Source organism: Phyllopteryx taeniolatus, chromosome 13 (genome assembly GCF_024500385.1).
Source record: "Phyllopteryx taeniolatus isolate TA_2022b chromosome 13, UOR_Ptae_1.2, whole genome shotgun sequence".
Taxonomy (NCBI): domain Eukaryota; kingdom Metazoa; phylum Chordata; class Actinopteri; order Syngnathiformes; family Syngnathidae; genus Phyllopteryx; species Phyllopteryx taeniolatus.
Window position 1 is genome coordinate 8,500,909 of NC_084514.1, and position 16,007 is coordinate 8,516,915.

The 16,007-nt window shown below is 40.8% G+C and overlaps 1 protein-coding gene across 8 annotated transcripts in view; it reads right to left on the reverse strand.

Annotated features, from left to right (window-relative positions):
* slc8a3 (solute carrier family 8 member 3) overlaps positions 1–16,007 on the reverse strand; it is a 53,448-nt gene that overhangs the window by 3,284 nt on the left and 34,157 nt on the right. For 7 of the 8 annotated variants that reach the window (XM_061794932.1, XM_061794935.1, XM_061794934.1 and 4 more), the window contains 4 exons: positions 12,346–12,452; positions 4,075–4,199; positions 3,667–3,766; positions 661–930 (listed from right to left, as the gene is read on the reverse strand). In XM_061794932.1, the coding sequence (XP_061650916.1) occupies positions 661–930; positions 3,667–3,766; positions 4,075–4,199; positions 12,346–12,452 (602 nt within the window). The remainder of the gene's footprint in view (positions 1–660; positions 931–3,666; positions 3,767–4,074; positions 4,200–12,345; positions 12,453–16,007) is intronic. The other variant, XM_061794938.1, reaches the window with a different exon arrangement.

Sequence of the window (16,007 nt, forward strand, 5' to 3'; positions counted from 1 at the left end):
GGGCAAAATAAACAAAAGACAACAAAACAAAAAACAAATAACTCTGCTAAGTCGACTTAAAAAATAGGTTGACGCAAAATTTCTGCCTCAAAGCTCCACCGGGACCCCAAAAAAAGTTCCGCTCGGAAGCATATTTGTGGCGCCGGAACCAATGTTTCACACAGACATTTATTGCAGATGGACACAGTCTTGGACCAATGATAAACTTTGCCAAAAAAGACAAAAGAGCATCCGTAAGTGATTTTTAAGACACTGTTACATGTGTAATGTACATATAACATGATTTATGAGTGAGCGGAATGGTAGTTAGCGTTTTTTGACCTATAATGGTCATTGCTAGCGCGCTAATGCTAATCGCGATTGCGATCATTTTGCTGTTTCAAATTCTGTACACCAAATGTATACCATACACTCAGTACCAACATATGCAGTTTAAGGATCAAAGTCCATCCCTCAAAAATGCATGGTAGTAGTAAAAAAAATAATACAAATGTGTGTGTGTTTGGGGGGGATTATAGCTCGATTATTCGACCAATAATAAATATGAGAATCGATTTGAAAAATATTGGACAGTGGGACAAACTATCAGTATTGCGATATCCCATCGTTATCCCACATCAGTAAATTTCTAAATGTGACTTGTCGTGAATGTATCCCGACCTGGCACGGAGGTCCCGAGCGCCACGAAAACGACGGCGGTGACCGAGTCCTTGAGGCCGATGGTGCAGCCGAAGTGCGAGGCCAGGTCGCCGATGACGGCGGTGAGCAGGCCGATGATGACGATGGACACCGCGAAGCACGCCCAGCCGTTCAGGTAGTCGGTGGGCGGCACGCAGGCGAACAGAACCTTCCAGAACACGGTCAGGAAGTGCATGACATAGTCGAAGCACGACGGCAGACGCTCCTCGCCCGTGTCGTCCTCGTCCTCGTCTGGAAGTGTGCGGCGCGGAATTTGTGGGGAAAGAAAGAGAGAGAAAATTGCCTGAATATTAAAAAGGACTTCAAAAGGTTCAAATCATCTGCTTTTGTGTATGAGAAAATTCTTCCACATTTAGCAATTTGATTACACATCTACCTTAATTGGTAAAAGAACAATGTATGTGGGTCATTTTCATATGCAGGTAATTTGGTTCATAACGGTAAAGACACTTTTTCAAAAAATGTAGCTATTTTTTATGCTGCCTTGGTTTTATATGGGTAAATGTTTCCCATGTTGAAACAGCCACGCCTGAAGTCCTACATTTAAAAAATGATTAATGATTTAAAATTTTGAGCATTCATAGTAAAGGTAATGCTTATTGATTAAGCAAATGGTGGTGGCCCAATAAAAAACACTTCTCGCATAACGGTAAAGACAGAAGTGCTTAAATTAATTGAAAGACAAACAGCTTCATAAAAAACGTGTGCATTGCACAAATTACGCGTTGCCCTTCAAACTAAAAGTCATTACACTCTTGTCTTCATACAACCATAATAACGGTAAAGACAATTAATAATTCTGACACTTTCACAATTCATACATATCTCATAAATAACGCCATCTATTTTGCTGTCCGCGACTGTGTGAATGCAACATGGCCGCCACATCCTGGCACATTAACGGGAAAGACAGCTTGAGTGCATTTGTGTTAGTTTTCATGGGAAAGGCACATTAAGAAATAGAAACAAATAAATAAAAAAATCCCATATATCCCAAAATGTTATTAGCGTCTCTGTAAAACATGTTATGAATCATGAAATTTCATTTGGGACACGTAAGAGTAAAGTAACAGTAAAGTACTTTTTTCCCCCATAGAAACCATTATTACCATTCGAATGATAACGTCTGCCAATAATCCAAATTCTCATATTAGTAAAATTCATTGATTTGTAAAAGGAAATTCGGTGGGTCATGTCTTTAGCATTATTGATCAGATGATATGAAAAGTTTCAGTTTTGGTTTCTGCGTGACTGGCCCTATTATTTATTTGGTTTAGGATCGAGACCAAATCTTGCAGTATCGCACGACCCATCATGACTCTACAGGTGGAGTTTACTGTACTGCTGCCGGTATAATTGATATAATTGATAAAGATCGTGACAATTTATTCCGACTTAGCAAAAATGATCGGTATCTGCGATACTGGCTCTGTATTTACTTGGTGCTGGGTTGCTCCCAAACGTTGCAGTATTGCACTACTCACGACTACTACTCTGTTGTTAACAGTGTTCAGGGTGGATCCGTCCAACTATCAATTATATAGGTCGGTAATATCGATACGGGATCGACTGCAGATAACAGCAACATTAACGGCATCCCAAGACTTTCACTCGGTGCGGTCTCCGTGTGAAAAGTTTCACCTCAGGACGTTCTCAAGTGCAGGAAGCCGAGCGCTTATTTGAAGTGTCAGGCCACGGAAGAGTCACGTGCGTTTTGCAGCCCGTAAAAAAAAAAAAAATCATGCAGAGTGCCGCTTGATTGAATATTTCACGGCCAAAGTGACGATCCGATGCTGCTGCTGATGCCGCCTCTACGCATCAGCTGATGAATATCAGCGTTCTGCTGACCGAGAGATATTGGGCGGGACAATTGCTAATTCTCCTCTCTCAAATTCTTATGCATCCATTTAAAGCAGAGAAGAGAGACAACAAGATGTTTTGGTGCATAAAAATAGGCATCGCGTCCCCATTGGACCAAAATATTCGCTACAACTGCACAAGATGCAGTACAACAATGTGGGAATAAAAAAATGATGCTATTGGAAAATATGGTCATTCTCCTAACTGTGAACAACTGTATGTTCTGTCAATAAGTCTTTTTTTTTAAAAATAATTCTGTGCTTATTTTTTAAACGCAACACTGATAATTTTGAGATTTTCATTGTCCCTGTGACAGTAAAGTTCTATTCTATTCTAAAAGTGAATAAAATATTTAAAATTAGTCAACAAACCACTTTAAATCTATTGAAATATGTCCAAGCCATAAATACAGATAGCATAACATATTAAAAAAAAACAACAACTAAAAAAACATGTAAAAATATGCGAAACATAAAAAACAAATGAATTCAAATAAGGTGGTGCGGCGGTTCCGATATTTAGATAAATAAGATTATGTGAAAATCTTAGAAGCCTATTTCAAAATATTAAAAAATGATTTTCAAATAATCAACCCTATTTAAAAAAATGAAATCTACAAATTACCTATCTTTTACAATTATATTAAAACAAGTAAAAAAAAAAATATATATAAAAACTGTGTTAAACATTTAAAATGCAGTATTAAACTTTTACTTTAAAATATTTGAAAGGTATTAAAAGTGTTTAAACACTACAAACCTATTTAAAACAAATATCCATAAATTACAGATATAGAGACATAAAATTTACAAAAAAAAAGATATATAAATGCTTTAAAAATATACGAAATTATTTAAAAATACATAACACCCATTTAAAACGATGGAAAAATATGCACAGATATTTAAAACATTAAAACCGGTTAAAAAAAATGTAGCAAATAAATAAAAAAAAAAAATGCTAAATACATTTTACATTTCCTATTTCACATATTTTACAAACATTAGAAACAGCTCCCAGCACCCCAACAAACTTTTATTTTGACCTTTTTAAGGGCACTTTGATTCAATATAAGACTAAATGTGACCGCAGGGAGTCCTGGAGTACCTGCACTGACGGTGATGGCCTCCATGAACTGCTCCCTCCACGAGTTGGTGCCGACCACCAGCGCCAGGTTGGTCTTCTTGATCAGCTTGTCCACGGTGCTCTGGCACGCCAAACACAATACACTGGAGTGACCCCGTGGTGGCAGCATCGCCATCAACCTTCTGCTTCGCACTGTTGTCACTCACCTTGACTTACGAGCTGAATTTGCGCTCCAATCACTGTCACGATTTTTGCCCATTGAAATGAGCGGAAATGCCATTAATCCGCTCCAGCAAAACGACTTATTTTTTTTTTTTAAGTCCAATTTTTGTTCGTTACACAAAACTAATTCGAAAAATCCGGTAACTTGGAGCCACTCGTGAGTCAAGGTATAATAACCCGACATGCAGTCCCGTCGTCCCCGCCCACCTTAAACTCGTAGGACTCCTCGATGATGACCTCCATCTTGGCGTGCTCGCCCAGAACCGGTTTGCCCATCTCGGCGATGCGCCTGGCTTCCTCCTCGTCAGACGTCAACTTCCTGTCTGGAACGTCTGCGCAGAGACAGAAAGAGAAACTGTTCGAGGGGACATAATAAGGATGGAAAAGGTCTCGTATTCAAATACCGTGGTGCCTTGACTTACAAGTTGAATTCATTTTGGCTCGCAACACAAAGCAAAAGTCGAAGCACCCTTTAAGTTGTGGAATTGTGTCTCTGGAGGTCCTGCCCACTTATCACACGTGAGAAATGTAACAACCAAGTAAATCTTTAGTTCGCTGCCTATTTCTGAAAATGTGTCTGTGTGCGGGCCTTTCCGAATTTTGCCCCACTGTGAAGACATAATTTGGCAAAGTTACACGATAGTTTCTCAACTAATCAACGAACATTGACAAATATTTTTTGAAAAATGTGATTTTAAAAATATTGCAATCATATTACAAATATTTTAAAACATTTTAAGCCATTCAAGGTATTTAAATTCTGGCCAAATTTTTAGAAATGTAAAATTACAAAAATTACAAAAAAAAAAAAAAAAACACTACAAAACATTTAAAACATACAAACTCAAACACATACTGGAGAAGCATATTTAAAATATTGGATTAGTCACTATTGCTCCTACTGTGACAAATTTTAAAAAAGATTTGAAAAACAAAAATAATTTTTAATAACAAAAATATATTAAGAAAAATTAAAAAGATATATAAAATAACTAAAACATATTTGAAACAATTATGAAAAATCTTTAATATAAAAATGTATGTTAAAATATTGAAGTCATATTAAACATTTTAAATATAGCAACTATAGCAAAAAATAACGAAAAATAAAATACAAATAAAAACATTTGAAATATGCCACACATTTTAAGATATTAAAAACATTTAAAAATATAAATAATACATTTTACATATTTACACCATTAAAACATTTTGTTTAGAAATATTAGAAAATATATAAAATATATTAAAAGTATAAATATATAAATCTGAAAAAAATATTAACCTGGAAAGAGTACAAACATAAAAAAAAATAAACAAAATAAAAAAGTATTATTTATATATATATATATATATATACACACACACACACACACACACACAATGGATGAAAATAATTAATACATATTGAAAACATATTTAAAAAATATATTGTTAAAATATTTTCAAATGTCAGGAATAAATATAAAACTTGAATTTCAAAACACTTAAATACAAATATTGAAATATTTAAAAATATTTACAACTTTATATGTTAAAACATTTTAAAAATACTTTATACATTTTTAAAAAATATTTAAAACCTTCCAAAAATATAGGCTCAAATAATGTTAAATATCTAAATCAAAATAATTTTGATTCAAAAACAATTTAACTATTGAAAACCCTTCCTTGGGGCCACAATGTCTACGACAAAAGCCCTGCAGTGGCCCTGAAGCACCAAAGCGAACCCTGATGTGCAGGCGGCTCAAGAGGGTTGTGTGACCAACCCGCCTGCCCGGGCATCTTGTCATCATGCTGCTCTTTGCTGACAACACGGCTCTTGGCATCAAATATTAACAAGGCCATTAAAGATCACAGCCGAGTGCTCCTCTGCTGACGTGCGCGCGCGCATGCGTATAAATCAATTACACAGCGTGCGTGGTCGTGTCTTGTTTAAAATTCGTGATCATCCAGCATCCCTATAGCTTTGCATTCATCACTACAATACAGCCTGCTCTCATGACAATTTAGTAGCAAGGAGCACAAAAAGTCACACAGAATTAGTAGAAAACACACCATTATATTAGGGGCTTAATGCAAAACCTATTGGATGTCCATCCATCCATCCATTTTCTGAGCCGCTTCTCCTCACTAGGGTCGCGGGCGTGCTGGAGCCTATCCCAGCTGTCATCGGGCAGGAGGCGGGGTACACCCTGAACTGGTTGCCAGCCAATCGAAGGGCACATAGGAACAAACAACCATTCGCACTCACAGTCATGCCTACGGGCAATTTAGAGTCTCCAATTCATGCATGTTTTGGGGATGTGGGAGGAAACCGGAGTGCCCGGAGAAAGCCCACGCAGGCACGGGGAGAACATGCAAACTCCACACAGGCGGGGCCGGGGATTGAACCCGGGTGCTCGGAACTGTGAGGCTGACGCTCTAACCAGTCGTCCACCGTGCCGCCCTATTGGATGTCAGCTTTGTTTATTTTGACAAAAATTTGATTTTCTCACTTGATCTTTGCTCTTTTACATTACTTATTTAAAAAATAATGCCGTAAATTTGGTCAAATCGTGAAAAAAAAGGACGCGTGGAATCAAGCACCGCAAAATAATGTGTGCAAATATACTTTTAACAACACCTACCGAGGGAGTATTGGGCCAGTGCCATTCAAAATCAATAGGATTGAAACCACTGGTCGTCATGGGCCAAAAGCGAGCCAAAATAAAAAGGATTCTTGCAAAAATAATTTTCAAAAACATTGAAAGTTGTGCAAATCATGAAAAGCAAGCAACGTTTCGAAAAGACATACCGATTTTGAGCTTTGACTGCAGCAACTGTGGCCAAAAGTCATTCAAAATCAGCAGGATTACGGCTTTTAAGTATGATCAGTAACCATCCACGACGAATGGACAAATTGATAAAAATGGTGACTGATAGAGAGTTGCGCAATATTGTGAACCGATTTGCCTTTCAAACGCCAGCTACCGTGGCCATCTTGCCCCAATGAAAATCAGTAGGGTTCTCGCACAGCTCACAGGCTAACAGGCCAGAACACTCGGCACTAGACATGCAGACGAAGTAACTTATTTGGTCTTCCGCTGCGAGGCTGCTCGCATATGAATATTTAAGCAGGCGTATTTTATAACATTTAGCTCCTAATTGAGAATTCCGCTCGCATATTTTATTTTTTTTCCCTCCCGTGAAAACTCCGATAATGGAGCGAGCGCGCAAAGCGACAATCACGCTGCTGCCGCTTTAATAAGACAGGCAGTGTCGTGCGAGGGGGGCACTAAATATAAGAGTGCGTTAGTAATGGTTACGGCAAAAAGGCCTTGGAGGTAAGTGGCGAAAAGGGGGCAAAACTTCCATGTTAGCAAACTTACCTTTAGAAATGCGGTGGTACGAATGAGACGTCAAACTTGAAATAAATCCGGTGGTGCCTTGAGATAAGAGTTGAATTCCGTGACCACGCTCACAACGCAAATCGTTTTCCCCCGTTGAAATGAATGGAAATGCCATTAAGCCGTTCCAGCCATTACAAAAGGTTTTGTAATGTGTTTTTGCTCATGAGAGAACTAGCACGATAATATTTCACTTTATCAAAACACACAGTAATGACATAATTAGAACTAAAAAGCATTAAACAGTTTTTGTCACACTCTGCATCAATTGATCCATTGCGGTGCTGCCTGCCTTGGCCACAAGGAGGCACTGTAAGACATACAGATATATATACTGTACATGGACGTCTGTACCGTAAAGACATCTCCGCTCCTCTCAGCTCCTTGCAGCCGATAAAGAATATATGACTTTGGGTACTGTTAAACGGAATGCCTAAATGTGTTGCTGCACCGTTTGTGTTCAAATATCAGTCGCTTGAAGGGTTGCGTCTTGTTGGCGTTGGGCGGAAACCTTGCATCTCCCAAAACCATCACTTTAAAAAAAATAAACAGCGTGAAATTGACCAAATTTTGACATTGGACGCCAGCAATATGCACTTCCAATTATGTATTAGCATTAAGCTAGCGAACTAAAGGCTACGCTACGTGTTGAGCAGGCCGTGGTTTCAGCGCTTTCAGTGGAAAGCGGAGAGAACGGCCTGATTTTCATGATTGTGAAGCCTCATTTTGCATACTTTGGGTTGGTATACAATTTGTCTGCCTTCATGAAGGATTACGGAAATCGATTTCAGAGGCAGAACTCAGAGGATTTGTACTTTTTAAAATAATATTTCGAAAATTGTTCAAAACCTTTTCCATTTGGTGTCCAATTAGCTTGCCGGCAAGAATGATCGTTCACTGAATTTTCGTGTTCAGCGTTGCCGTTAGACATTTAATTTACTGTCATCGTGTTTTCCCTCAACCAGAGTTTGACAGTTTGGTTATTTAGTTCTTTGGCCACTGTGTTGAGCAGTCGAATGCAAGAGGGTGATCATTTGTCAGGACCGAGCACATTTCTCCTCCTCCTTTCCGCCAGACAAATTAGCCTCGCTCGAGGCTAACGTTAGCGCTGGCGTGCGTGCCCGCAGCGACGTGCTTTGTATGACGCCGATAGGTAACATCTCCGCCATTTTTTTGCGCACAGAAAAAATCGGCAGAAACACCCAGCTGCTTTGCATTTCGGGACGCTCTGAGAAGGTCATCAGTGACAGCCACATAATGAGATCCAGTATCAAAAGGTTGGTTGCCCCCCCGCCCCCCTTACACTCCTACCAGAAGAGACGAGCACGATATCTCTCAGAAACGTCCTCTTTTCTATTCCTGTCTGCCTCCGTTTGAATGTATTACACCTCAGCGACTGAGTGACTGACTGCTGTCGCCATAGCGACGGTTACTCGACGACCACCTTACAGCGACTCCTCAGTCAGGGCGGCGGGGTAAGGGGGGGTGGGTTGAGTGGGGTGGCGCACTCCTGTCACTTCCAAAGAGTCGGCTACTCGGGAGTGTGAATCTGATCCTCTTTCCTTGGTCACACCAATTTCGTGTTGGTACCTTTCACACAGAACAGCAGCTTCACACCCCCTTTCAGCTATTTACTTTCACAGAGACGCCATACCGCCTCTGCTACTACCTCAGAAGCCGGGAAATTGCCGGGTTGCCTTTGTCCATCGATTCTATCCTTTCACACAGCAGCAACCTGACACCGCGTTCACGTTTTTCAGTATACCCTTTCACACAGACATGCTCTCACCTGTGATAGTACCTCCAGAGGCGGAAAACTGCTGAGTTGCCTTTTTCCTCTATTCCCTTTCGCACTGAAGTCATCCCGTATCGGCTACTAGCTCACATGCCGAGGAATTACTGCAGTACCTTCGCCGCTTATTCCGTGTGTGTACCTTTTAAAACAGCAGCTTCACACCCCCCATTCCGGCTATCCACTATTCCCTTTCACACATGTCAATATTTTGGTAAAGAGTTCAATAGGAGTGGAGCCCTGTAGCTTTTAAAGTTTTCAATGTGGATTTTGATGTTCTTCCAGTCCCGACACCTCATTGCGTACGCACCCGCCTCCATTCTGAGTTGGCATTCCGACGGGCATTAGTGCTCAAAAATGGCGGCGACGCAACGCCCCAAACAGCCGTGGCGCAAATGTCACGACTCAAAAGGCCCTCCGGTTTGCCGCGGCGCTGCACCGGAACCGTTTGGGAATCACTATGTAATCACGGATGGGTAGATTTAATTCAAACGGCCGTCGGGACTATTGAAGCATGTGCACACCACTGACTTCATTAAAACCGTGCCATCTTTTCCGGGAATGTTGAAATTTGTCACCCTAATGGAGGTTATAAGAAGCTACTTTCTATATTGTTGGACTCATTTAAAACAGGCTATTAACATACTTTGTAGAAGTATTTTTCATTGATATGGGACAATAATCAAACACGCAGCAAAGGTAGAGAATCCCTGCCCTAGTGTTTCCCCCCCCCCCCCTTTTGTTATTAATGAATAATGAACACTTGAGTCCTTCTTGTATTGAGGGCGAGGGTGTTAAATGGATGTCAGAGCAGTCAATACATTCCCCGAGTCTCTGGACATATTAATGCCACCCCCCGAAGACTTTAATCATAATTGTGTCATCTGTATTCAAAAGCCCTGCTGCACCCTGGGAATGAAGCCAGACACCAGAAAGAAGGTTTAGGTTTCATTTTTTTTTTTTTTTTTTTAACTGCTCAAATGTACTCAGGATCCCCCAACTACTGCACTGATAACAACAATATTTATTGTGTTGCAAGCTCATGAAAGTTGAAAATTAGCGAGTCATTCGGCCGCCACGGCATTGGGTATTACAACGTAGCTCCGACCTCCTGCAGGGTCTACGCTAAGATTTTAACCTACAAGAAGGTCCAAAGGGGAGCCGCTCCAGTGTCCTCGCCTTCTGTTTCAAATTCAAATTCCTCTAAAATCCTCCTTAACAACTACATTTATGAAAAAAACAATTGATGACGAAAGTACATGACCTTATCTACTGCCCACATTATTTCTGACAAATAATGTTGAATTTATGCTATTTAAGTAGATTTTTTTTAGGGCAAGTAGTGACACAGAAACGTCATAACAATTTTTAAGGGGTCAGCTGAGTGAACACTGAAATTTTGGCCCGTATGAGCTTAATGGTCGATACTGATCCGAAATGACCAAATGCATACAGAACTGATCCAGAAGGTCCAGATCGAAAGAGACCAGATAGACATAGACCTTAACCAAACAGACCTGATACAAATTGTATTGATCCAGACAGACCTGATCCAAACAAAACTGATCCAAATAGACCTGATACATTTTTACACATTATACTGTCCTTTACATGACTCTGTCCTGAACATTGTTACCGATTCCCTTGTCCTTTACATTATTGTCATCTTCATTTCTGTCCTTTACATTAGTATATACATATATTACTATGTTCTGTACATGACTACGACGTCTATATTACTATCCATTACTGTCATTTACATGATTGAGTCATGCTATTACGATGTCCTTTACATTCGTATACAATACTGTCTTGTACATTACTGTCCTTTACATTACTGTGCCATTTACATTTCTGTCCTGCGCATTACCATGTTCATTACATTACTATACATTACTATGTCCAGGCTGTAGACCACTATATATTACTAGGCACATGTCCCTGTTTTTTACATATATTACAGAGTTTTGTTTTGTCTCCCGGCTGTGTTAAATCCAGCATTTGCAGCTCCAGGTAATGAAGGTAAAACAATAATCATATCTCCGCAGCACAAAGCTCAGCATCTCCATTGCAGGTCAGGTTGAGTTGAGCACCATTAGCCTGACTTTTAAAGGCAACACAAAGGGCAGCTTCCTCTTCCTCCTGCTTGATACATCAGGATTAAGGCAGCCCGTGACCCCTCCTGGCAAAAGCGACGTAATGAGCTCAAGGTTCCGACCGGCCGAGGGATTCACGGCGCGATGAATCGCGAGGGCTGACAGCCCGTTGCCTCACGTGAACGCTCAAGTGGGGAAAGCAAACCTCAGAGGGATGCTGCTCAAATATTGAATCCATTTTTCATATGGAAATACTGAGGGCTGCCACAGAAAGTCCTTGGAAATGACCTCCTTGTGATGATTGCTCGAGAGATGCGTTTATTAGTCTACAGCTGATGATGTCCCGAGGGAGTTTTGGATTTGTCTTAAGTTGATGTTTGCTTGAGGGATGGCATTATTTGTGTTGCGTGGATTGCTTGAGGGAGGTGTTTGTTTTTAGTTGAGATATACCTGAAGGAGGCATTTTTATTTTAAGCTAATGATTGCTTGACGGAGGTTTTTATTTTTCGTCACCTGATGATAGCTTTAGGGAGGTATTTATTAGTCTTACGTATGTTGATTATTTGAAGGAGGCGTTCATTTCTTAAGCGTGGTTGTGGATAGAAAAAGGAACGTTGTCTGGGTCACCGTGCACTGTTTAGACAGCACCGCCACAGCCTATAATGTAAACATCCGCAGTGTCCATGTTTTCTAGACAACACTAAAGGTTTACTGTGAGCTGCCTCCACACCAGCTCGTCCACCTGGCCTCCAGCGTGGTTAGATAACAACAACGCATTAGATAACGGCAGCCTCGTGAAAAGGCCTGATGGACTTTTTTGTTGTTGTTGGGAGTTTTGTTTTCAGCAGACCGGGCACTGAAGCGCAGCGTTAATGACAAAAACACTTTGACACACGGGCATTAGCATTTAAGCATTTAAGATTATCTGACAAAATACAGTTACGGGCAGTCAAAAGAGATGCTCTTATGTAAAATATGAATGTGACGAAATCTAGGCGGCTATCACGTTTAGCCTTAGTGTTAGCAGAGCTTTACCCAACAAAATACAAGTCAAGATGCTCCTTTTAGAGTTGAAATGACAAAGAAATGTATTGTTATTTGGACAAGTGCGGGGAAATGAGGCCAGAGAGAGAGGAACCACTGACCCAAAAAGTAGCAGAGGAGATGCGATAGCGAGAAACCAAGCGTGAGAGCAGCGCACCTTTCTGGAGACTCGTGTCCACCATGCGAGGCTCGGCCAGCTCCAGGAAGAAGTTCTTGTTCTTCTCGTACTCCTCGTCGTCGATGACCTTCACGTGAATGACTTTGCTGCGAGGTCGACGAGGAAGAGGAGAAGAAGAAGGTGGAGAAGTAGAAGAAGAGGTTAATATGTGATGGGAGGACAGAGGAAGTGGGGTTGATCATCTGAATGGAGGAAGGGTTAGCAGGTGAGGAGGTGCTAATGACTCAAACCCAAGCGTGTTAGACCGATCAATAACTTGAACCTGTTAGTTAGTGTATTCGACCGGCCAATAACTCAAGCCTGTGAGTATGTGTATTAAACCGAGCAGTGACGGGTACCTGTTAGTAAGTGTCGTAGACCAAATAATAATGCAAATCTGTTATTAACTGACCGACCAATAACTTGAACCTAAGTGCACCCTATGATAAATAACTGGAATCTGTTAGTAAGCCAACTGTATCAGACCAGCCAAGAACAAACCTGTTAGTCAGTGTATTAGACCGACCAATGACTTAAACTTGGGTATGACACCGACCAACCATTCTGACCTGTTTGTAAGTATATTAGACCGAACAATAATTGATCCTGACTGTAAGCATATGATATTAGCCCAACCCTTAACTGATTAGCTAACAACTAACTATCTCTTAAACAGTTACTGCCCTATCTTGCGGCGACAGGAAATTCCACAAAGCGAGTCTTTTTCGTGTGTATTTTTCTGTGTAGATTACAGTGCACACTGCTTAATGCAGCAATGGCACTCGTGTGTCAAAATTAGTCAGAGTGATTTATCAACGCCGCTGCCACACATCGCAGCCTGGAGTTCAGCACGAGTGCGGCGAGTGCCGCTCGGTAATGACACGTGCACGCACACGCGCGCGCGCACACACACCGAGAGGGTTCACATCTCTGCACCCCCAAAGGAAGCACCAGACGAGTGTGTGTGAGTGAATGTGTATGTGTGTATGTGTGTGTGTGTGTGGACGCTAGATGCTAGAGCTGATATAATAATAATATAAATATATAATATAATATAATATAACATAGAATTACAAAATAATATTCATGTATTGATTTAATATAGTCATTGATGGTGTAGTGGTACACTCGCCTGACTTTGGTGCGGGCAGCGTGGGTTCAGTTCCCACTCAGTGACGGTGTGAATGCGGCTGCGAATGGTTGTCCGTGTCTATATGTGCCCCGCGACTGACTGGCGACCAGTTCAGGGTGTAGTCCGCCTTTCGCCCGAAGTCTGCTGGGATAGGCTCCAGCCCCCCGCGACCCTAACCAGGATAAGCGGTGTTGAAAATGGATGGATGGATGGATGATTTAATATTAAATTATTCCTTTATTATTAAAGTTTAATGATGCGTATGTTCGATTTTCTATACAGCACTTTATCACGGCAACGGTTGTTGTTAAAGTGCGTAGAAAGTTGATTTGAGAGTTGAGAAAGCAGAAATACACAACATGAAGTTTGAAAAACTTGGTATTGGTATCAGCGATACTGGCCTCGTATTTACTTGGTATCGGATCTATAGCCAGAGGGAAAATCAATAAAAACACTTGAAGGTCATGGAATTCATTAAGATTTAGCAATTTGATGCTACATCTACATGAATTATTCATAAACACTGGTATCTGTATTGGTACCCAGATATTACCCCGTATTTAGGTGGTCGCGAAAACACTTCATTCACATTAGCTATTTGGTGATGCTCGATGACCTTAGTTATTCAAATACACCGGTTTTGCCGATGCTGGCCTTGTTTTTACTCGTAATGAGAGCGATGCCAAATCTTGCAATATCGCACACCACTAGCTTCCAAAACTCTTTGTTATTTGTTTTTTGAGGGGAGTGTTGATGTTCCAAAGTGGGCCTCAGGCTGTCCACCATGCATTATGCAAAACATCATCTGCCATCGCTCCCTGAAAAAGCGAGTCACAGTCATAACTTTTGCATCTGCTTCTGCTCGGCAAACGAGTAAGCAAAATCTGCCAAGTGAGGACTTTGCTTCAACGATGGCGTGTCCGCCTTGCCCGTGCTGTTTGATTGATGTAATATTGATGTAATATTGATGTGGCACTCCAGCCGCTCGGTCGCCAGCTCGCCAGAGGAGGAATTTTGACTTCCGTCATTATCTAACTTTTAAAGTTGAGGGAAGTGCGAATTCTTCCTCTTCACCCTTGCTAAAGGCATTTCTTATAAAAGCCAAACAAAAGTCAAAAGTGGCAGTTAATTCTTTGATGCTAATTAAACAGTTTTATGACAGTGGAACGAACTCCAAAGGTTTTGCCCAACTTTTGTGGTCTATTTTTCTATGAACATTTTTGGTAGCATTCACAATCCTATCGTATAAGCATTAAAAAATTAAAGCCAAAGAAAAACAAAAAAAAAGGACTTTATCTTTTGATGCTGGCTTAACTGAGGTACGCTAACATCTCGTGGCAGTGGTACTCACTCTGAAATGTTTTGCATGACTTTTGTGATGTATTTTTTGCCCCCAAAATCCTAATCCCAATCCCATTGTATAGTTCCACTGTATTAGCATGGTTTCATGAAAGACAAAAAACAAAAGCAAAAAAGTCATCAATTCTTTGATTCTGGTTACGCTAATGTCTCATGACGGCAGTACGAACGGACCTTTGCAGCATATTTACTCCCCAAAGTTTGGGTAAAATTCAGAATCTTATTGTATGGTGCCATGATATTAGCATCTTTACACTTTTGATACGAACAAAACTGGGCTACGCTAATGTCTCGTGATGGTGGTACAAGCTCCGAAGGTTTTGCACGACTTTTGCGACTTGCTTTACTGCGATCTATGTCAACTTCAGTCTTTGAAAAGGCTTTCGACAGTGTTGACCGCGAGTTGATACGGAAGCTAATGGCAAACTACGGAGTAGGATAGCAAGTCTAGGAAAAGCAAGAACAATTTGCATCATGCGAAACAGGATCTGGAAAACCCAGAACATCCCACTCCATACCAAGCTGAAAATCTTTGACTCCAATGTTAACACCGTACTGCTGTATTGATCAGAAACCTGGCGGACCATCAATGGCATCGCCAACACACTGCAAACCTTCATCAACAGCTACCTAAGCTGCATCCTTGGAATCTTCTGGCCGAACAAAATTAACAACATTGACCTGTGCGAGCGCACCAAACAAGAAACTGGAGATTTAGCTGATGAGGAGAAAGTGTAGCTGGATTGGTCACACACTCAGAAGAAACAAAACTGGAATAAGCAGACAAGCATTCACATGGAACCCACAGAGCAAACGAGGTAGAGGAAGGCCCAAAAAACACGGCTCAAGAAGCCAAGAGAATGGGACTGACGTAGACCCAACTGGAAAAGACGTTTCATCAATGGCCTGTGTTCTGAAAGAAATACAAAGGCCTAAGTACGTAAGTTTACCTCGATCGTCGAGTACATTCCGAATCGTATCGAATGGTTCCACGGTATTAGCGTCAATTAATTCAAGCCCAAGAAAAATAAAATCGGAGTTTAATCCTATAATGCTTGGTAAACTCCGCTATGTTCACGACAGCGGTTAAAAACTGAATATATCAGGTCCTCGGTATACTTTACCCCAATTGTTTTGGCAGAATTTCAAATTTGTCTGTCGTGATGTTTCT